Raw genomic sequence first — 22298 nt, forward strand, 5'->3', positions numbered from 1 at the left:
AATTAAAAAAAGCAGAAGACAACATTTTAGAGACACTATCATTATCTCTAACTGAAAATTAGATGAACTAGAAAACATTTTAAAAAGGAAACACAAAAATGTCCAAAGTCATTGGCAAGACTGTGGGTAGATGCAGGTGAGCTTTTCCATCCATTTCAATTGTTCTAAGTGTGGTTATATTACTTTTAAAATAAAAAAATACACATTTAAACAATAATACATATTTATACAGGTATGTATTTTTATTATACATGGGCTTGCAAAGGTAGGTTTACCATTGTGAGTGTGCAAAACAGTTCATTCTTGTATTATTATTTATAATTATTATATTATTTTCCATAAAACCAACTGTAAACTACTTTTGCCCACTTCTGTGTGTATGTGTATATATATATATATACATGTATATAATAATGTCCTTAACTTCCTTAAATATATTAAAGAATTACTGGTCTGTTTTTATTTGAGCAACTGGAGTCTGACCAACCCACTAAGTGTAGTTTCTGAAAATAATTTTGGGAAGAGGAAGAGGTAAATCTCTACATTTTTTCCCATCTTATGTTTCCCCCTGCAAGTCTATCCCAGGTGAGATTACTACATCTATACCTACACTGTATTATTAATTAGCACAGGCTTTGGGCATAAACATCTGTCTCCATCATTCATTCAGTATGTGACCTTGTACCTCCCTGAGTCTCCCTAATGCTCCCTGAGCCTCAATTTCCTCATCTATAGATTGGGGATGATACAATAATAGTTGCTAGAATCAAATGAGAAAATGCTCATGAAGTGTTTGACAAAGTGCCTTCATCAGTAGGATTAGCAGCACCATCACCATTCTGAGATGCAGAACTTGAGACCTTAAAAGAAATCTCAAAATCTCATCATTCTGATTTACTACACAGCCATGCTGCCCCCAAATTTCAGCTAAATTCATATCTCTTATATTCCCTGCACCCCTGAAGCCATCTTGAAAAGTCTCCCACTGGCTAAATTTGAAACTCTGAGAAACTTTGTGGGTTACAACACACTGAAAAAAACCCATGCACCCACTATTATATTACATATTATAATTTATAATATGTATGATAGCTTTATAGAAGCAGGTCCTTATTTTTGGGAGATGTAACCTGAAATGATGAGGGATGAAGTGTCATGATTTCTGTCATCAACCTTCAACTGGTTCATTTAAAAAATTGTCCAGAAAGGTGTGTATAAAGAGAAATAAAGCAAAGAAAGCAACACGTTAACAACTGTTGAATCTAGGTGAAGGGCATATGGGTGTTCACTCTACTATTCTTTCAACTTGTCTGTAGCTTAGAAATTTTTTTAAGAGATCACAGCAAAAAGGTAAGATCAGCAAATAAATAGAACATCAAAAGTTAAAACTGAGAGGCAGAGTAGAGAGTTCCAAAGAAGCCATTGTCTTTCTTTTTCCTTCTCTTATTTGAAAAGAACTGTTGTGTGAAATACATGCTTCTTATACAACCATTTATTGCAAATGATGTGGGTGTCTTCAGGTTTGCCTAGAGAAATGAATGGAAGTATGGTCAAAACTATCAGTGACGGTAATCACTAGCTAGTAGATATCAGGTCATTTTCATTTTCCACTTACACTTCTTTCTGTTGTTTGAAATCCTGATAAGAACCATCTGTCAAATACATGTAATCAGAAAAAAAATACTAAAGCTATTCTTGTTTTTTAAAAAATTACCCAGCCTTGGCCAGGTAGCTCAGTTGGTTAGAGTGCCATCCCAATACACCAAGGTTGTGGGTTCGATCCCCGGTCAGGGCACACACCAGAATCAGACAATGAACACATAAATAAGTAGAACAACAAATCAGTGTTTCTCTCTCTCTCTCCTCCTCCTCCTCCTCCTCCTGCCCCCACCCTCCCTTCCTCTCTCCCTGAAATCAATAAATGAGAAAAAATTTTAAATAATAAACTGTTTTTTTAAAAAAATTATCTATATCTGCAGGACTCCCTATGCATGTTTTACAACTTCCTATAAGTTTAAAATTATTACAAAATGAAAAACTTTAAAAATTGACTTACTGATATTTATATCCAGATTTTTAAAAGATTATAACTATGACCAATACATCAAGCTTTTTTAAAAAGCCTTGTGAGTGCCTATTAATGGTTATCAAATATTTATTCTAGCCTCATTTATGTTAAAAAATTAAAAAGTTTCAAATATAAAGTTATGCTTTTAGAAACATGGCCTTTTAATCTTTCTTTAAGAGGCACAGAGTGCAGAAGGGGCAGAGGGTGGGGCACCCTGGGAATACAACAAACCTCTCCACTGACCACCTGAGAAGCGAGCGCTTCCCACCACCACACCCCAGGCACCTCTCGAGTCAACCCACCTCTTGCTGATGGCAGGAGGGGCTCGAGGCCCTCAGGCAGGCACAGAGCACCCCATCTAAACCACAGAACCACTTTCCTTTTACCTGGGATCTCTGCCCTGCACTGAACACTCCCTGCATTTATTTTCCATGGAGACCTCACAGAAGAAAAAACATTCCCATACCATTCCTTTGTAAAAAAAAATATACTCAATAAGAAATAATAATTTTAGAAGGGGGTAAGCATTTCCTTTTCTCTGTATTAGCTGCAGCTTCACAGTGAGGCGTGTGCCCTGCTGCTCCACTTATACTAACTAAAAAGCAGCTGTTCCAAAATACGAACAAAGGCAGTTGGTTAGGCCGCTGGTAAAGACAGGCCAGCAGCAATCAGTGCTCGATGGCCAGAAAGCAAGGAAGGAAAGGGCAGAACAAACAGCAAGATCGCTTCATGGGGATGGAGGTAAAAGCAGCCAGAAACTTGAAGCACAAAATTCAGGTGTAGGACCATAACTGCCCCAAAGCTATTATGGCTGCAGGGAGCAAGCCGGCCTAGAGTGAGGACGAAGAGACAGGCCACTGCTGGATAGCAGTCTCCTCCAATCTGCGCCCCTCGGTGACACTCATCTTCGATGCCAACTGTCAACACCAAGCTGAACAGTGATCTTTCAAATCTGATCCACTGCATTTAGATAAGTCAAACCTTGTCTGTTTTTATCGCTCTTTTCTCCTCCATCACTGGCTGAGAAAGTCCTGAATAATCTTCTCCTTGCTTTTCTGTCCACGCTCACACTTGCATTTGAATCCCCAGTCACAAAGACCCTGTGCCCTCCCAGACCCCCCAACATCCAGATTCCCACAGGACCTCTGTAATGGCACTTACCAAGCTGAAAGCATTACATTCATCTTGTCCCAATGTTGCCTTAGAAGGATCACTGCTCACCCCATGCCTTCTTCTGTAGAGAAACTGGCTCAGAAAGCACAGGCCACAGGGAGTCAGGAGTTGAGGAGTGGGGGGTGGGGGGGATATCGTTATCACAGCAGCCAAAGGCTTAGCTGGGTTTGGAAGCTCTCCCCCTCCAAATTTCTTGCTGGTTGGTTTCCATCCAAGGACACCACCTTCGCTCAATGCTGCTACTTTATAAGAGCTTGAAGGTGAACCCCTGGTCAGTGGGAGTCATTTGGAGATGAGGCACCAAAGGGGAGAGACCACGCTGCTTTGGAATGCGTGGGGCTCACCTCCCTCCCTTTGTTTACTCCCTCTGAGGTACACAACCTGTGGCTGGAGAGTCAGCCCTAGCTCAGCACAAATTCCCAGGCAGGCCAGCTGACATTTCTGGTGAAAGGAGACCTCAAACCAAAACAAATGGACACCAGAGGTGTACAATCACTGTAGAGAAGGGCAACAGACTGGATATCCACATGAGGCAGAGTTATTGGGAGAGACCAAAAAATTTTAATTAGCATTATAAATATCCTCTAAGAGATAATGGAAGAGATTAGCAGTACAAACCAAGGAGAAATATTAAGAAGAAAACTATAGAAGTTGAACACAACAGATGAGAGAAATAGCATGGTGGATAAAAGAAGAGAACAGAGCCACGGAAGCTCAGACAGATATGCTCTGCCAGAAGGAAGAAGAAAAGAATGAAGGGATACATTCAGAGATGCAGAAAATAAAAGCAGAGCCTTCAGTCTCCAGAAAGTACACAGAGAAGGGAAAACAAATTTTAAAAAAAGAATTAAAAAGATTAAAAATTTCAAATTAAAGGAGTTTATAAAAAACCACACAAGGTACATAAAGACCCACACCAAGGCACATTATAGTGAAATTTAAGAATGTCAAGATTAAATGCAAATTCTAAACGCTTCCAGGGAAAAAAAGAAAGAAAAAGAATCAGGTTAACATCAGATTTCTCAATAGCAATATGGATGCAAAAAGGCAATGGAGGTGTATTGTTATATTTTATATTAAAATTAAAATATAATTTTTAAATCACTGAAAGAACTTTGAACACAGAATTATCAAGTGTAAGGTCTCAGCAAAGATATTCTCAGCTCCATTGCAAAGATGTGCAAAGCTACTGATGGTTTGCCACTTTAAGACTCCCCCCTGAAAACACTCATCAAGGAAGCACTCCGATAAAGAAGATAAGCAGATCCTGTAGGATCAGAGACGTGGGAAATTAGGTTAGTGGAATAACTCAGTAAGGCTTGTTGTCTGAAAGAGGATCGAGAGAGACAGAGCGCATTTCCAAAATTCCAGAAGTAAAATATTACACACCAGCAATGCAAACAGGATGAGGGTTGGGAAGAAAGGGACCCAAGGTTCACGTGAACCTGCTAACATACTTGTACCATTAGAGGGCAAATACAGAATGGGATACATTTAAGAAATAAATAGGGATACATAAACACACATTAGTATCTTAAGAGCAACCACTATAACAACAAAAGTAGAATTTGTTTTAAATGACAGAAAAAATTTTAGCTATCATTGAAAAGCAAGAAATGAGAAAAATTAAGAACAAAGTAATAATAAGGAGAAAAGCATTAAATAAGATGTTAGAAATAAGTCTTAATAAAACAACAAGTATAAATGTATTAAATTCACCAATTCAGATTGGGTATAAGTAATGCATTGCATACAAAAGACAAATGAAAGAGAAAAGGAAGGAAGGAAGGGAGGAAGGAAGGAAGGAAGGAAGGAAGGAAGGAAGGAAGGAAGGAAGGAGAAAGATACCCCAAGCAAATAGGAACCAAAAGAAAGATCAAGAATCATTCTCAATAACTGATAATATAGAATTCAAGGTTAAAAAAGTTATAAGGGACAGAGATGGGTGATATGTACTAGATAAAGAAACAAAACAGTAAAAGATGTCATCTTTCATATGACATGAACCTAACAATGTAACTTCAAATATATAAACACTCTTAAAGAAAGAACTGACAGAATGACAGAAAAAAAGAGATAAACAAATACACTTGAATATTTTAACCCATTCGTTTTGGAAACTGCTAGAACGGGCAAACAAAAAATAAGCAGAGATATAGAAGGTGTAAACAATACACTAAATATGCTTGTGCAAGTACATAGAGAGTTATACACCCACACAGAGAATACACAATCATTTTTACATTTATAAAATGTAGCCACACACTGAGCTAAAGAGTCAGTAAATTCCAAGGAATCAATATCACAGACTACCTACTCTGATCATAGAATTAAAAAATAACAAAAATAAAAGCTTTAAAAAAATTGCATTTGGCTAGAACTTAGGTGAAAAAGAAAAACATGAGGGAATTTTTTAAAAAATACATAGAATTGAATGACAGTAAAAACACAAACCCATCAAATTTTTGAGACACAGCTCAAGCATTAGCCAGAGAAAAGTGTATATGCCCTGTCCCCTCCTCTGTTCCCTCTCTAGTGCTCAACTGAGCTGGTGGTTCCCTGAAAGTCACCCACACCAAACAGGGAACACTGTGGGAAAGCTCTCACAAAACATGCACACATCTCTCTGGTGGCATGTGGGTGCTCTGCCCCCATGGTTCATGGGAGACAAAATACAGTGCAGTCAATAAATAGAAACCTAAGGGGTAAAACCACGTCCGGCAATGGTGCACCCACCTGGATTAAAGCTGCCCAGTGAGCCCTTCCAAACTCTTAACCAAATTCTACTCTACGTCAGGAAAAAATAACAAGGCCCTGAACCCTACGAAAGTTCACAACCCTCTGATCCCACGTTCAGTTGCACGTGAACTCAGAAGCCCCTGCAGTCAAGGACTGGGCACTGCTGCTGTCACACCTCCCGCCGGGTGAGGTTAGGTGCCTCCCTCCAATCAGCATCGCTGTCAGGAGAAGGAAACATGTTTGCGCACAAGTACCTGATAGGGCAAGTCAGCCATCCTTAAGTAAGTTTCCATTTTCAAACAGAAAGGAGATAAGCTGGGGACACCATTGTTAGGTCTTGCAAACTGATGCAAAATAATAGCATCTTTGGAGTCAATCTCTTGCTGTTTCCTGTTAAAAACAACACAGAAATAAAGAACAATCCACATGTTATACAGTCGGTTCCTTTAGTTCCTCAGAACCTTGAGGAGCTGGGCTGTAGCTCCTCAATGCACAAGCAGATCTGCTTGTCACGGGGCCTACCTCACCCAGAAGCACTTAGAAAGTGGGAGCTTGTTTGAAACACAAAAGAACCTTAGAACCTCTGCTATTACCATGACCCCAAAATCTCAGAAAAGTAACTACATATCAACCTCCATCTGGTCCCGGTGGACAGGAAGAGTGCTCTCAGGTAGAGGTTCCCCTCTTCCCCTTACTGGCTATGTTTACCTGCCAGGGACAAGTTGGGTGGATAAAAATGATATTCTTGGCTTATTATGTGTCAGGCATTGTCCTGAGGGCTTCACAGGTATTATCTCATTTAACCTTCACAATAACCTTATGAGGTAGGTGCTATTGTTATCCATGTTTTATGGATGAGGAAACTGAGGCACAGAGGATTAACTTGCCCAAAGTCACATTACTAGTGAATGGCAGAACCTAGACTGGACGACGTAGCCATAGCCTATGTTCTTGACCACTAGACTGCACCGTGACATAGTCTGTTCATCCACAGAACCCCGAAGTAACAGTGCTGATTTACCTGCCGTGACCAAAGTCTTCAGGGGATCTGAGACGCCGAGTACTCTGGCCCCTCTCTCAAACTCTCCGTGCCTTCACCTGGCCTTTCACATGTGGTGCCGAGGAACCTGGCTTCTGGGCTCTCATCCTCCACCTTCACAGGGTCCCCACGTCCACCACACAGCGTTTATCTGAGTGCCCCTGCCTTTTCCCCTTCTTCCGTCTCAGCCACGCACCTATCTTTTCTTTGGCTACTTTTTTGGGTGGGGAGGACTTCCCTGGTACAGGTGTCCAACAGCCATCAAGAAGTAAAATGAATACTGGATTCCCTGTCTAGACACTTGGGGTCCAGGCCAAGTCCTGCTTTCTACTGGCCATGTTGCCCTCGACCTCTTCTCTTCTCTCACAGGGAAAGTGAGAACCGCACCTATTCTGTATTGATTATTATCCTGAAAATTAAGTAAGTTAATATCTGTAAACATTTGGTGAGCTGTCAAGCATTATGTAAGGGGTGGACTTTATTTTTATTCAAAGAGATATGGTCTTATTCCCTTATACTACAAAATCTCATCATTCCACACAGCTCCACTCGTATACCACAGGAACCTTCTGTAATTTCCTCCTGCGCTCTAGCCAACCACCTTCCACCCTCCTCCTTGGCCTTCTCTGAGACTCTGGTTCCCCCCATTGTTCCTAGTTTAGTCCCTCAAGAGCTTCTACCTAAACAAGCAAAGACAAGCCCCTCATGTTGTCGTCCCACAGGTGCTCACTTAGTTAGCACAGCGTCTCCACTCAACAGAACAAACTCTCCCGGAGAAGTCTGCCGCTCAAGGGCCATTCCACTTCAGGAGGTAAGAATGGCTCATTTTGAAAATATTGGTCAAAAGAATAAAAATATTTACTGCTTTCTGGCAATACTTGCTATGAAACAAAGGTTTTCACTCAGATGACATATTTGGAAGGCCAGACATTAACATTAAGAAGCCATTTAGACTTTGTTCCTAGAAAGAGCAAATTGTAGATTTGACAACTAACTGATTTTGTCCAGTTAAATGATTCGAGTCACAGAGTAGTATTTTCATTTAAATTGGCTGGGCAAAATTTTAAGAACTGAAAGGTTAGGAGATAAATATGAGATCTCCTGAGCCACTGGCCAGAACAATCTCATTCTATTGGTTAACTAGGCCGTGTCATAAGAATGGATGCTATGTGATAAGCGTATATGCCAATGACTTTGTATACATGCGTATCAAATGACTTCAGTAACACTATAGAGTGCATATTGTTATAGTTTAAATTTGCATATTTTTAATTATATACTATGCTTACATTTTATAGTAGCCGGGGAAACTGAAGCTCAGAGAGGTTAATAACTTGCCCAAGGAATATCAATTTGAGATCAAATTATTAATAGCTCCAGTTCCCCAGTTCTTAAGCACACCATCTACAAAATGGACCATTCCTCTGTTAATTTCATAACAACAGCCAGTTGGACTGAGACCACTCAAGCCTGGAACTTTCTGATGAAAGTCTAGTAACTAATCCCCAACTGTTATGGCATGCGCACTATATGTCAAATGGTGTGCTAAACATTTCACAGGTGTTAACTCATTTTATCAACTCTATGGGGAAGGCTACTATTACCATTCCTATTTTACAAATAAGAAAACCCAGCAGCCAGGAAGGTTACTTTCCAACCCAAGGTCACATGATTGATTAAAAGCAGAGTGAATTTGAACCTAGTCTGGCCCCAGAGCCCTACCTCCACACATCAGGAACCTCTCTCCAACTCAGGACCAGAGAAGCAGGTGACCTGTTTCTGGGACAGCTATATTTTATAAAGTGACCTTGTAATGAGAGTTGTATAAGAGAACACCTGTAGAGCAGCAAGACTAGCCCCTCCTCCCGTCGTGAAAGACATCACAGGTGACCGTGCCTCTGTGTCCGGCTGAGGAGATGGCTGTGGGGATCAGATGACCCCGCTCTGATTCCCTAAGTTTTGTAGGGCAGGCTGAGCCCATGTGCCTTAAATGCAAATGAGCTACCAGTAAAAAGTCATTAATTTAGTCATTCAACGTACAAATAATACATTTCCAAATGCCAAATTGAATTGAAGATGGTTGCTAGACTACCTCCACTTGGGGAGAAAAGATACGGGGTTGGAACTACATTTGTTTAAAAATATTGTGGTGGGGGAAACATGAATAAAATCCAAAATACCTACTTTGGTTATACTCATTAATGAAACTTCGTAAATAACTCTCACCCATCGACTTCACTTTCCACTCTGGAGACATAACCATACATTAAGGCTAAGTCCGCGGAGAAGCAAATCTAAGTAGGGTGACGAAGGCTAGGCAATTGTCAATGGACTTAGTGTAGCCATTTCGAAGTGTATTGTCCATTTCACATATTTTGCATTGTTTTGTGTTTTCCCTAAACTACACGGAAAACTGGTGATTTCACCTTAAGTGGAGGTTTCTATCATGTAACCTCTGACCCTCAGTCCCCAGCCTCAGTTTCCCCTCTCCCTCCGTGCCCCTAAAGGCTGTCAGAAACTCAGGTCCTTACCACAGGCCTGTCTTTCCCAAGCAACGCCCCAGTTCTCTACACTTCTCTTCCTCTCCCCACACCAAACCCTTCTTCAGACTTGATACTCTCTAGAAGGCTGTGTTGGAAAAGTTCAAGCTCTGCAGATGCACATTCCCAGACCTGAATCGGGATCCTGCGACTCTTACTGTGTGACCCTGGGCAAGTTGCTTAACCATCCTGGGCCCCACTTTCCTTACCTATAAAATGGGGATCAAGCATCCAAAGCTAGTTTTAAGGAATAAATGTAATCACGCAAGTAAAGCATTGCTATGCAGAACCCCTGCTAAGGGCTGGAAAATGGGCAGGGACTTTTATTACTTACATTGTAACAGGATTTTAAGCATTTGTCAGGAAACAAAAATGAATAAACCAAGGATTAAAAACACCTCAATTAAGCATCCAAGTAGACCCCTAAGTAGGGAAGGACACATCTGTGTCCACAGGCCTCTTCTGTGTCCAGCGACCACACCTACCAGGGCGTGGCCTGCTCCCGGGGTGAGCTCTGAGCTCCTTGCTATTTCTGCAAGGTCATTTAAGCAAGGTTTGGACTCAGTCCTGTGAAGCAGTGCCTTTACTCCCTCCACAAAGTGAGAAGCCACATGGTTTGGGATCCTGAAAAGTCTTTGGGCTAGAATATGATTGAGAAACAATGGGGTTACCATTTAAATTACTGCACAAATGTTTTAGTTTTTCATACAGCTTAAAACCTAACTTGAAATGGTTTTAACAGTAGCAAAAACATAAAATCACCTAGAGAGATAATTTCACTTAAATTTTTTTATTTGGTTCACCTTGATTCAAGGCACTAAGTGAGAGCAGTCAATAATATATAATAAGACAAAAATAAAACTTCTCAGTTATGACTAAATAATATGAAAGCCAACACATTTTCCCAGACCTGGACGATTCCCCACCCTCTGAGACTGGATATATTCACAACACCCCAGCTAGCCTGCCACAGCGCCCTCCTGGAACGCCTGCAGGCCTGTGAAAGGTCACCCGTCACTGCCTTTGTTTACAGCCTACCGTGCAGGACTCCCACTGGAAAAAGGCAGTGTGGACCCATTTCTCGGTATTTACAAAATACCGGCCAACGGGGGACCGAAAATTGCTTGCTTCTAGTCATTTCCCAGTGACAAAGGGTTCAAACGCACAGAAATTTTAAGGCAATTAGCCAAACGACTGTCTCAGCAGTCTAGGGCGTTATCCTACTCAAACAGAGATCTCCCGTCCAGCTGGATGCATCCACAGCAGGGCCTCCATTTTCTGGTACTTCCAAGTCAACCCTGTAAACATTCTGCGGCGGGCAGCCGATGCAACTGTCTATGCCACTGGGTGACTCCCGTGTTCCTGTCAGACGGGCCCACGTGCTAGCCCTGTGCTCGGATCTCCTGTGGCTCACACACCCAGGGCATTTCAACCTGAAGATGGTGCTTAGCTTTAAATACCAGGTTAGGAGAGAACCAGGTTAAGGCTGCATGGAAACAGCACACTGCACAACCCCCCCCTCCCCCCAGCCATGCATCCTTAGCGGGGCACACAGAGGTCTCTGGCCCTTGTGCAATTTCAGCTTTTCGATGATGCTATCATTTGGGGAGAGATAGTGGAGAACTAACCTTTATGTGAAAGATAAGGTTAGTGGTTAACGTTCCAGCGTTATTATCTATAAACAAATAAGGGATTTCAGAAAAGTGTAACTTATTATTTCTACAGGGCCTAATTCTATTGTTGCAAAAACATTGCACTTAGGATCTGCCTAAGGGCATTTCATATTAGACTATTTTGCTCCACAGGACAGAGTCTTTTTGCTTTCAGCACCGAAAGATTGGGAGACAAATGTTTTTCCCTCCCAATACCAGTTTAATTTTCCTTTCAGCTCTAAAGTGCGCCTCACGACCAGGTGCCCAAGGACTGCCTCTGGGGAAAAGTAAGTGCAGGCCTCTGAGCATTTCGGTAACGTGACCGAGGGGCTGGCACGCCCCCCAACCCCCTTGCGCCAGCCGCGCCCCGGCCAAGTGCCCCTCGGGCGCCCCTACGCGGGGCCCTCTCTCCCGCTCACCTAATGACCAGCAGTTCGTGGAGCAGATACGCAGCTGCGGCCAGCAAAGCTCCCCCGGTCAAGTAAAGTGTTTTCTTCCACCAGGGATCGGAGCCCAGCCCTGCCATGATCCCACCGTAATCCTGCAAAGGGAAAGCGATGATGTCCCCATAAAAGGAGAAGGGCTCCTCGGACCCGGCCCACCAGCCGAAGAAGGAGACGCTCTGGTTCCAGCTCAGATCCACCACGCACGGCCTGGACGAGGCAAAGCCAACCCCCCAGTGCATGCTTCGAGGCTGGCTGCGGGCGCCCCTCCCAGGGCCCGCGCCCGCATGAGAAGGGGCCCGCGCGGCCCGGCGCGGGCTCAGCTGCGCGCTCCGAGCGACAGAGGCGCCGGCGGCGGCGACCGTGGCGGTGGTGGCAAAGGAGGAGTTGAAAGCGCTTGGGCCACAGGAAGCGGACCTGGCCGGCGGGACCCCAGGGTCCAGGGCAGCAGGAGCGGCCGCCGGGTTCCCCCGCAGCGGCCTCTCCGCGCCTCTCTTTGTGTCGGCGCCTGGACAAGGCCGCGTGATGTCATTGCTCCCCGGGGCAGGGAAACAGAGGCGGGATAAAGTCACCTACCCCGCGCCCTACCCCCGCCCTGCATCTCCGCAATCGGGCGGCCTCCGCCCGGGGCCGGAGCTGCAGGGCTGGGGCGCGCGGGGCGGGCTCCGCGCCTCCAGGGGGCACGCCCTGGAAAAGGGTGAGGATGCGGCTGCAAAAGCGGCTCCTACGAAAGGAAGCTGCAGTCAGGGCCCGGATCTCGGTCCCCGCAACCCGCGGCCCGCCCTCCGCCTACGCTCCAGCCCCTCCCGCAAGCCCGAGCGTGGGGAGCGCGCAAGACTCACCTGGGGCCGCGCGAGGCTGCGGGCAGGAAACGCCACCCAGCGGGGCTGGCTACCAGGACCCGGATCAAGGTGGGGAATTAGATTGTTCTGGCCATCACCAAAGCGCGATTTTTTTCATAACTTGTAAAAACACTCTCATTACATTACACAATTACTTAGGTCTTGGCCACGTGCTCGTGGAAAGGTGTAACAAAAATGCACTCTGGGCAGATACTTCCTTCTGACAGACCCAGCTTCAAGCCTTTCCTCTTTTAAACCATCGCTGGACTCGCTGATGCGCCGTGTTTTTGTTTTCCCTTTCCTCTTCGGTGCAGAAAACCTGTCAAAATGTGCGTGGGCTCAATTTTTTCCCTTTAACTTCCTTTTTTTAAGGCTTGTAAGTATGAAGAATAGGATCGTGTTTCACAGAAGTTTTTGATGTACACACAAATTTTAGCAAGAGCATGGATAATTTAAAACTGGAGGAACTGAAAAAAAAAATCAAGTGGGCATCTTTACTCCCACCCCTCCCAGCACCACCAGCAGTTCTGACAACCTTGGCATCATAACATTGGCTCCCAGCTAGAGGCATCTTTTTATTTTTAGTTGTCAAGGACTTGTTTTACTAACTTTAATTGAGGTGTTACAAGAAAAGAGAGTAAGATCTATTGAACACCTACATGTCTTAGTGATTTTTTTTTCAGTAACTTTTCAAAACAACATGTATTAAATAAATAGGCATTGCCATCTCCATTTTATAAGTGAGGAAGCCGAGGCTCAGAGAGGTAAATTAACAAGTTTACTTTCCAGAGCTACGCAATGATAAACCAGCATTCAAACCCCAAGTGTATCACGCCACCAGCCATTCCGGCTTTTCACCACCTAAGACAGTCCTCACATCAGGTACCTGGTGCTGGAGCGCTGTCCATGGTATTCCTTCTGGACACCATTTAATTATGAACTGTGTCTGAATTCAATGGCTACAAAGACTCAAAGACCTACTAGTTACATTGTCAGCTTTTGAGAAAGGTAGATTCAGAAAGTTCTCGATACAAATATTGCTAGGCCTGTACCACGTGATTCTGCAGCCTGGCCAAGATGATATGACAGAAAAACAACTAAATCAGGGCTTCCCAAACTTTAAAGAGTAGGAGGGCTCTACCACAATGAACAAGTACTGGACAACTAGATCAGTGCCTCTCAAAAGTCACTCGCTGTGCTTGTGAATCAATGGGGATCTTTTTAACATGCAAATTCTGGCTCAATAGTTCTGGAGTGCGGTCTGGGTTTCTGCCTTTCTGACAAGCTTCCAGATGAGACCAGACCACACTTTGGTTGACAATGGTCTAGACCACTGGCTTCGGAGGAGGATCAGACTCTACCCCAAAGGACCCCCACATGATGGATGGTTCTGAATCAACATGATGAAGTCATTGTTCTTGATGACTTTACACACCAGAGAGACAGGTAAAAGGGTTGGTTCTGAAGTAGAATCAGATATGGAAAGAAAATGCACCAAGACCAAGAAGAGCAATTAGAACAGATAGTAATGCATACCTCTTCTGAGAGGCCCCAGCCCCAGGGATGGGAGCTGAGGGAGGAAGCCCCTGGGCGGGAGAGGTGGTGTGGGGAGGGGCAAAAGAGAGGAGAATGAGAGGACGCAGACTCCTGGAGGACTAGTGACATCACGGCACCTTTTTCAGGTGCTGACACAAAGAACATAAATAAACACATGCTTTATAAGTTTCATTGATCCTGGAAATTTTTTTCAACAAGAATGTATTTCATGTTTCAAAATGTAGCTTAAGAGATTGAAGAACCTTGCTGCTGTGGTGATAAGTGGATGTGATGTTGGCACTATTGCTGGTTTCACATAATGAAACTTATGATGCCATTTTATTAAATATTCCAATATTATTTTAAAAATAAACAATATTTTAAAAATATTTTAAAACTTCTGCTTTCTTGGCTTGACTTGTGGGAAAGAGATCTACTATGTCCCTACCGAGGTATCCTGAATCCTAATTATGAATCCATAAGGTGACTTTGCCTATCTACTTTCTGATTCACTGGACTTGGGTATTTTGCATATCATTCTATAACTCAGTAACACTTCCTATGAGATTGACTTGATGCTGAGAAAACGTATGCAAAGAATAACGAGGCTCAGATGAGTGAGGGGCAATTGAGAAGGTGAGTCAGGACAAGCGGTTAGGACATTTTGAGCTAATGCAGTGTATTAGTCTGCTAGGGCTACTATAACAATGTACCATAGACTGAGTGGCTTAAACAACAGAAATTCCCTCACAGATCTGGAGGTGAGAAATCTAAGATCAAGGTGTTGGCACGGTTGGTGTCTTCGGAGGCCTCTCTCCTTGGCTTGTTGATGGCCATCTTTTGCCCTGTGTCTTCACAGGGCATTTCCTCTGTATATCTATGCCCTAATCTCTCCTTTTTATAAGGACACTAATCATATTGGTTTTGGGCCATCCTAACAACCTCATTTTACTTTAATTGCCTGCCTCTTTGATGGCCCTATCTCCAAGTAAAGTGACATTTTGAAGAACTGGGAGTTAGGACTTCAAAATATGCATTTTTGGGGGGACATAGTTTGGCCCATAACAGACAGCCCACACAATGCTTGGGTGGAGGGGCCCAGTGGCCACTGAGTGTGTGAGTTTGGATAAGACATCTGGGCCTGGGGTTAAGATGGTCAGGAGTCATCGAAGTCAAGGGAGTAGACATGAGAATGTGAGAGTGAATGCTATGTGAGATGAGTGAAGGGCCCAGGACGGAACCCTGATGACACCACATTTAGGGTACGGCCAAAGAAAGGGAGGCTCACCCAAGGAACTGAGAGAGAAAGGGCCAGGTGGGAAAGCTAGACAGGTGTGTGGGTGGCAGAAGCCAAAGTAACAGGGGATTCAAGAAACTGTGAGGTGGTATCAATAGTGCCATATGTTCCCCTAAAGTCAAGTAAAATAAATTTAGCCAGCAGGAGGGACATCGCTGACCTTGGTGGCTGGGCACACTCAAACGTCAAGGGGGCAGAAGCTGGGCTTGAGAGAAGAAGAGCAGGAGGTAGGTGCAAGTAACACCTGCAGCAAATTTGGCTGTGAAAGAGGAAAGCAAAGGTGATAGAGTTAAGAGAGAGAAATACATATTCTTTTCACCCTGGCTGGTGTGGCTCAGTGGACTGAGCAGACCAAAACAAAGTTGCCAGTGGATTCCTGGCCAGGTAGGGCACATGCCTGGGTTGTGGGGCAGGGCTCCAGTTGTGGGGTGTGGGAGAGGCAGCCAATCAGTGTTTCTCTCCCTCTCTTTCTCCCTCCTTTCTCCTCTCTCTAAAAATAAATAAATAAATCTTTAAAAAAAAAATAAATATTCTTCACTGTCTTAAAAGAGATTGATTTTATTTTTAATATCAATATATAAACACAGAACATAATTCAAAAGCTATGAAGAAGAAGGCAATGAAAAGTAAATCTCCATGCCGGCTCTTCTCCCCTTGCCTCCAGGTGTACTCTGACTCTTTGCCCTGCCCCTTTCCCCAGAGTCTGGCCTGCATGAAGGACACCAATGGCTTTCTGGCACTATGGCTTCCAGTTGTATGCACTGGACTTCCCTCACAGAGTTTGCCTTAGATGGAGACGGGAGACAGGAAGAGAGTATGGAAGGAATGCCTAACCCTTGGTATCTTTTCCTGTAGTCACCCTAGGCCACAGCTCCTATCAGGCAGCTCTCTCCACATTGCCACCCTCTGTGGGATTCGGGAATTAAGTCCACACATTTCTTCTTCTGCAAGAGGGGTGCTAATGGCATCCCGCAGTCGCCAGCCCTGGGGCTCTGCACTTTAGCAAATAGTCCTTTTATTAAGTCCCCCTCAAAATATCCAATTTGAGCATGCCTTCAGCTTCCTGCTGGGACAATAAGTGACACAGTCTCCCTCTTAATCTGGTCCCCAGTTCCCCTCCACAGAGAAAACTACAGTCATCAGATTCCGTGTTTATTCCTAGATATTATAAAATAAATTTATACATACACACGTGCCTGCCTATATGTATATGTATAGTTTTAAATTATTTTTACACAAATTGTTGCATCTAACTGCCTATCCTGTACCTTACTTTTTCTTTTATATCTTAAACAGAGAACTTTCAAGCTTCCTGATTCTGTCTGTTTCTTATAGTGGAAATACATAAATATGCATACATACATATACCTTTCTACAGGTGGGATTTCTGGGTCAGAGGAGCCATGTATTGGAGCTGTGGGAGAGGTTGCCAGATCACCCTTCACAGAGGGCAATGTACACTCTCAACGGTTTCCAAAGTGACTGTTTCCTCATTCATCCCCTTACCACCCATAGTCTTAAATGTTTTGATCTTTCTCAACTTGATAAGAAAGAAGTATCTGATTGTAGTTTCAAATTTGTGTTCTCTTATGTGTAAGATTGAGTACATTTTTTGAAAGATGAATTTGTATTGACTTTTCTATGAACTATTCCTTTTTTAATTGGTTTATTAGATTTATATGAGCTCCTAATTGAGAAAAATAACTCTTTGTGAATCGGTTTGCAAATATTTCCCCCAGCTTTTTATTTTTTAATTTTTTCTTCTATGGTTTCTTGGTTTTTCTCTCGTAGCTTTAGAGTAGCCTTTTCCTCTTTGTGGGATGTTCCAACAACCCATGATTGCAGACGTTCTCAGGTGGCCTTGAGTAGCGGGCCTGACTGTGAAGCCTCTTTTAGAGGCTAGATGCCTCTAAAGACAATGTCCTGTTGCTGATGAGGTCGGACACGAAGCATCCACGTAGACATTGGAGTTACTCAGGAAGGTGGGAGAACTTAGGGAGGGGAAGAAGAACAAAGTCCTGCAACTGAGGGGAGTGACCAGAAGTGGGGGTTGGCAATAGGGGATGATTAGAGGACAGAAGAGTGGGACTTGAGGTTTTGAGGCAGGAGAGCCTTCATGGAAGAGTAATGGCAGTGAGTGAAGAAGACACAAACCCCATCGCCCAACTCTGAGGTTCATAGAACATGTGAAACTTCCTCTCAAAATGGCTCCAGATGACACTATATCCTCAGAGGAGAGCCAGGTTTCAGTAAAGGTGGGAACTAAAGGAAACTTCGGTGAAGACTTGAGAAGTAGAATAATTAGCAAATCATGAAACAGGCCTTACAGAGGTTGCAGCAGGAAAATGTCAGAGAAGGAACAGTGGGAGGTAGAGTCAGGGAAGGTGAATTCAAGAAAAAGCCTCAGGAAGAGATTATAGGAAAGAACGGGTGTGGGGTGTCTAACTCCTGGGCAATGACTAGGGATAGCAGGGACCCTCATCAGGCTACAAAAGTGTCATGAGCCTTTGGCCCCAGCAGGTCCGTGGATTGCCTGTTATAAGGGCCTGAACCTTCTGGTCTCAGAGGAAGATGTTACCTCAGGAACATAGAGTTGCCTGGTTCTCAGGAAAAGTACTGGGTACATAACTGCCGGGTCTGTGGTTGCTCAGGTAGACAGCAGAGGCCTGAGGGAACAAAGGTCTGGTCATTGTGTGGTGGGTCTGGATGCCACCTGGTGGTGTGGGTGAGGGTGGGGGTGGGTGGAAGTGGGGAGAGCAGCTGCTCAGACATCACACTGCACTAAGGCAGTTCCTGCAGTGCCAGTAGGCTCTTTGATAATGTTGTTGGTGAGCATTTCTCATCATCATGCATCCCTCCATCCCTTCACCCAGCCATCCACCCATTAATCTGTTTACCTCTATTTAAAATCAGCAGGAGTTCCAGTAGGTAAGCACTGTGCTTGCCTCCTCTCATGACCACATCAAAATTACAACTAAATTATGGAACAGTCAATCTGGAAAAGCATGTTTAAACTAGCTGAACAGAAGTCCTATAACTAAGGACATAAAGAAGGAGCCACCTTGAGACTGAGGCTCAATTATCTCAGCATCTAAAGCAGTGAAATCCCATACGCAGACCCTGCCAAGTTACGTTTACATATAGGAAATTAAAAACACAACGATCTTTACTAATGTATTCATATTTTTTAGACTATTATGCCCTGTGTCTCATTTAGCTCTTTAAGGTGTGACATAAACACACATTAAGGTGTATTATACTGTGACATAACACAGTAAACCAAAATCATTTATGACAGAGAAAAAAATAAAATAAAACCAGTATTTTTTATGAGTTCAAATTCCTTAAATATTGCATAAATATGATTATTAATCCAGATCAGCCTCCCGGCACCCCATCCTGACAAAACTAAGTCTCAAAACAGAACCCCAGAAAGTCTCTCCAATTCAATATCAGAAGAACGACCAAGAAGAAGCGATTTAAATCATGTCCCAGTTTTTGCCTTTCATGAATTTTGACAGACTTCATGCTAACTTTCACAAACTATAGGCAGAAGATAGCGTGACCATGCTTTTCTTCTCCTGACACCCTCTTGTCAAGTAAAGACTATATTTCCCTACAGCAGTATTTTAATGTAGTAATTTTCAACCTTTTATTGGGGGGGGTCATGAACCCTTTTGAAACGGACAAAATCTATGGGGCATTCTCAGCAGAAAAATACCCACAATTTTGCTCCCTACTTCTGGGGTGCGGGGGAGGTTCCTGGGACCTTGGAAGCCTTTCTGTGCACACCAGACACAGAGCCTGCTTTCCAGTCAGGCAAGACCAGCGGAGATCGTGTGTGTTGTGAGTTCTACATCCATTTGGGCCTGTCACAAAAAACGAGGATTCAAATCCGGGGAAGAGGAAACATCTGGTGTCCATATTCACCTTGTAACTTTCCATCCCCCATTCTCAGCTCTGCCCACATCGCTTGAGAACATATCCTTTTCTCTGGTCCCAGCTGGTGCCTTTTAGCTTCTAGACAGTGGCTCATTTATATGGATTGCACCCTTTTCTTGCTGAGATACAAGAAGTTTATTGATCTCACAATAAATTCTTTTGCTTGAATTCTGTGCAAACCATCGGTGTCAGGATGTTAATTTTTTTTTTGACACAGAAAAGGCTTTCATCTAATTTGCATCAAATGAGAATTAGTGTCACCCAATAAATGTAATAAAAAAGTCAAATAAAATATTTCTAATAAAGTTGCATTGTAAGTTAATAAAAGCAATTGTGTGTGACTGTACTAACACTTTCTTTGGTCTTGTTTCCATCATTATTTCTACATCGACATTTCCTTAGGATTTGTATATTTTGGGACCTACCTCTGTAAGCCTATAATGATGCAAATATTTCATGGAATTGCAGGGAACTCACCAGTCAGGTTTAAACAATATTTCCCCAAAGCACGGCTTGCCCCTGGTTACTGTAGCAGTATCTCTAAATCTCTACTTGATGCCTCTCAGTGCGGTTTGTGTTCAGATGAACGGTGGCTTGGAAGCCCTTGAGTGTCCCTAGCACACATCAGAAAGACATTTCAAATACTGTCCAAACTTCTGACTGTTTTGCTTGACTGAAATATTCTTGATGTATAATATTTTAACTCAATACTTTATCATTAATACAAAAGTATAAACTATAACATAGAAAGTAAGATTACAATTTTATTCAGGGTATTTAAAGCACTGAGTTGCAACAAGTAGCAAGCAGTCGTTGTAAACACGGAAGGGCCACGAAGCTCTAAGAGCACTGCGGCGAACAGACTTCACGGAGCTTTGATTTACTTGTGGAGATGCTGCCTTGAAAACACACAATTCAGGTGTGTGATAGTAATCTCGTCGTGTGTGGCTATGCTACTCCTGTGACTGTGTGAAGACATGGACACTAGGTCCAAGTATGAAAGTGGTAAGTGCTCAGGGTTGGGAATCAGACTGCCAGGGTTCGGATCCACACTACACTGTTAGAAAAAGATGAGGGGAAGAAGGGAACAGCTGAATAAAAACAGATAAGTTAAATACTTTTCAGAACTTCAAGAAAAGCTGTATTTACTTAGGTTCAAGTGTCAAAGTCATAAACAACAAAGATAGACTGAGGAACTGTCCCAAAGTAAAGGAGACTAAGAAGACATGACAATTTAATGCAATGTGGGATCTTGTTTCCAAAAAAAAAAAAAAAAAGACACTAGTAGGACTAGTAGACGTTATTTAACATTTGTTGATTAGATAAGCCTGCTGGATCAAAGTTAACTTTCTGATTTTTATCATTTGGGGAAGGTGAGTGAAGGTTATATGGGGACCCTCTGGATTACTTTTGGAAATTTTTTTGTAAGTCGGAAATTATTTTACAATTATAGTGAAAAGCAAAGTTAAAAATAATGAAGGATACCTGTAAAGAACTGTTCTGTTATTAAAATTCAGCATACTTGTCAAAAACCACACAGTGAGGTTTGAGAAGCAGGCAGAAGCAGACTTTGCAAGGATTTGGCAGCCATGCTGAGGAGTTTGGGCCTCTCAGGGTAGGGGCGATGAGAAACCCTAAAGGATTTTAAGAAGAAGGAGGTTGGGTGTGGGTCCGTTTATCATGGAGGGTCCCAACAGGAAACAGATGGCACAGTCAAAATAAGGTAATTTGAGGAGATTTACTCCCATGAGACTATATGAGTATGGGCATAGGGAACCATCCAACTAAAGCCAACAGGAGAGTGGGCAGAAGAAGAGGAGATTTTGACTGACCCAGAGCAGATAGTCAGAGGGTGAAGTCATGGAAACAAAGAAGAATGTTGAGGGGAGAGGGGTAATTAACAATGTCAAATGAGTAAAATAAGAGCTGAAAACTGGATATAGTCACTCAGTCAATTTGTGACTTTGGTAAGAACTGTTTCAACAAAGCAATGATGGAGGAAAGCAGACCAAAGTGCCTTGAGAAGTGAGAAAGTGAGAAAAATAAGGACAACTCTTTTGATGTATTTGGCTGTGTTGGGGAGGGGAAAGATAGGACACTTCGTTCTATAAGCTTCCCACTGTGGAATCCACCACCACAACAGGAACTCCCTTAACAAACCTCTAAGGCAACACAACTTCAAAGAATGATTCTTTGTGGAGTCTTAAGCTTATCTACAAAATAACTGTTAACAAATCATAATCAAATCAAACAAAATGTTCAACCTCACTATCCAAATGGCACCTGCTTTCCAAATCCAAACATGACCATCAGAATGTAGAAAGTTGCCTAAGATGACCATTGCTTAGGCATCGCCACGTCATTTCCATTTGCGGGCACGCAGGCATGATGTAGGGGATGAACAACGTGACAACGTTTCTAGCACCTCATACAAACTTCTGGACATAAAGAATTAACGATCATATTTTGTGGTGTTTTGTCTTCAGGAAAAATATAGAAGATACAAATATAGCAATGTTTTACATACCTGCCTAACACTTGTTTTCCTCAGAATATAGCAACTTAGGGAAAAATCAAAGCTTCAGTAACAACAATTATTTTCTGTTCTAGCCTCCTAACCAGGCTAGTTTCTAGAATTCTGGTTCCAGAAGGTTCCTCCAGTTCTATGGGAGTTTTGCGTTTGTGTGCTGGGTCCTTTTGCTCATGGAAGTTTTGGGAAAAGTTATACCACTTGACTTCTCTCGTCACCACCTGCCTGCTGTGTGGCCCTGCCCGCTGTCATTTACTGCTACTTCTCAGCGCCAAGAGCTCTGCACTCCTAACACTTGTAGTCCTCTGAGCCAACCCTAAGTGGTTTAGCAGTTTGTGTAATTATAGCTACACTGAGCATTCGACTCCCCTCTCAGCACTAGGCGGACCAGGTCCCTGCCCAGATTCCCACTGCTGCTCCTTTCAGCCCAAACCAAGATCCCAGGGAAATTCACTTTCTTGCTTTCTCCAGCCTCATTCTTGTCCATTGTACGACAA

General features: G+C 43.1%; 1 protein-coding gene across 4 annotated transcripts in view; it reads right to left on the reverse strand.

Moving 5' to 3' along the window:
- FAXC (failed axon connections homolog, metaxin like GST domain containing) overlaps window positions 1-12381 on the reverse strand; it is a 69227-nt gene extending 56846 nt beyond the window's left edge. The window contains exons 1-3 of one of the 4 annotated variants that reach the window (XM_053914282.1): window positions 12231-12381; window positions 11631-11752; window positions 6235-6370 (exon numbers count right to left, since the gene is read on the reverse strand). In XM_053914282.1, coding sequence (XP_053770257.1) covers window positions 6235-6370; window positions 11631-11737 — 243 coding nt within the window. In that variant the 5' untranslated portion in view covers window positions 11738-11752; window positions 12231-12381. Of the gene's footprint in view, window positions 1-6234; window positions 6371-10044; window positions 10200-11630 lie in introns of all 4 variants that reach the window. The other 3 variants (XM_045188625.2, XM_045188626.2, XM_024552132.3) reach the window with 3 other exon arrangements.
- Window positions 12382-22298: the final 9917 nt, after the last annotated feature.

Source organism: Desmodus rotundus, chromosome 11 (genome assembly GCF_022682495.2).
Source record: "Desmodus rotundus isolate HL8 chromosome 11, HLdesRot8A.1, whole genome shotgun sequence".
Lineage (NCBI taxonomy): Eukaryota > Metazoa > Chordata > Mammalia > Chiroptera > Phyllostomidae > Desmodus > Desmodus rotundus.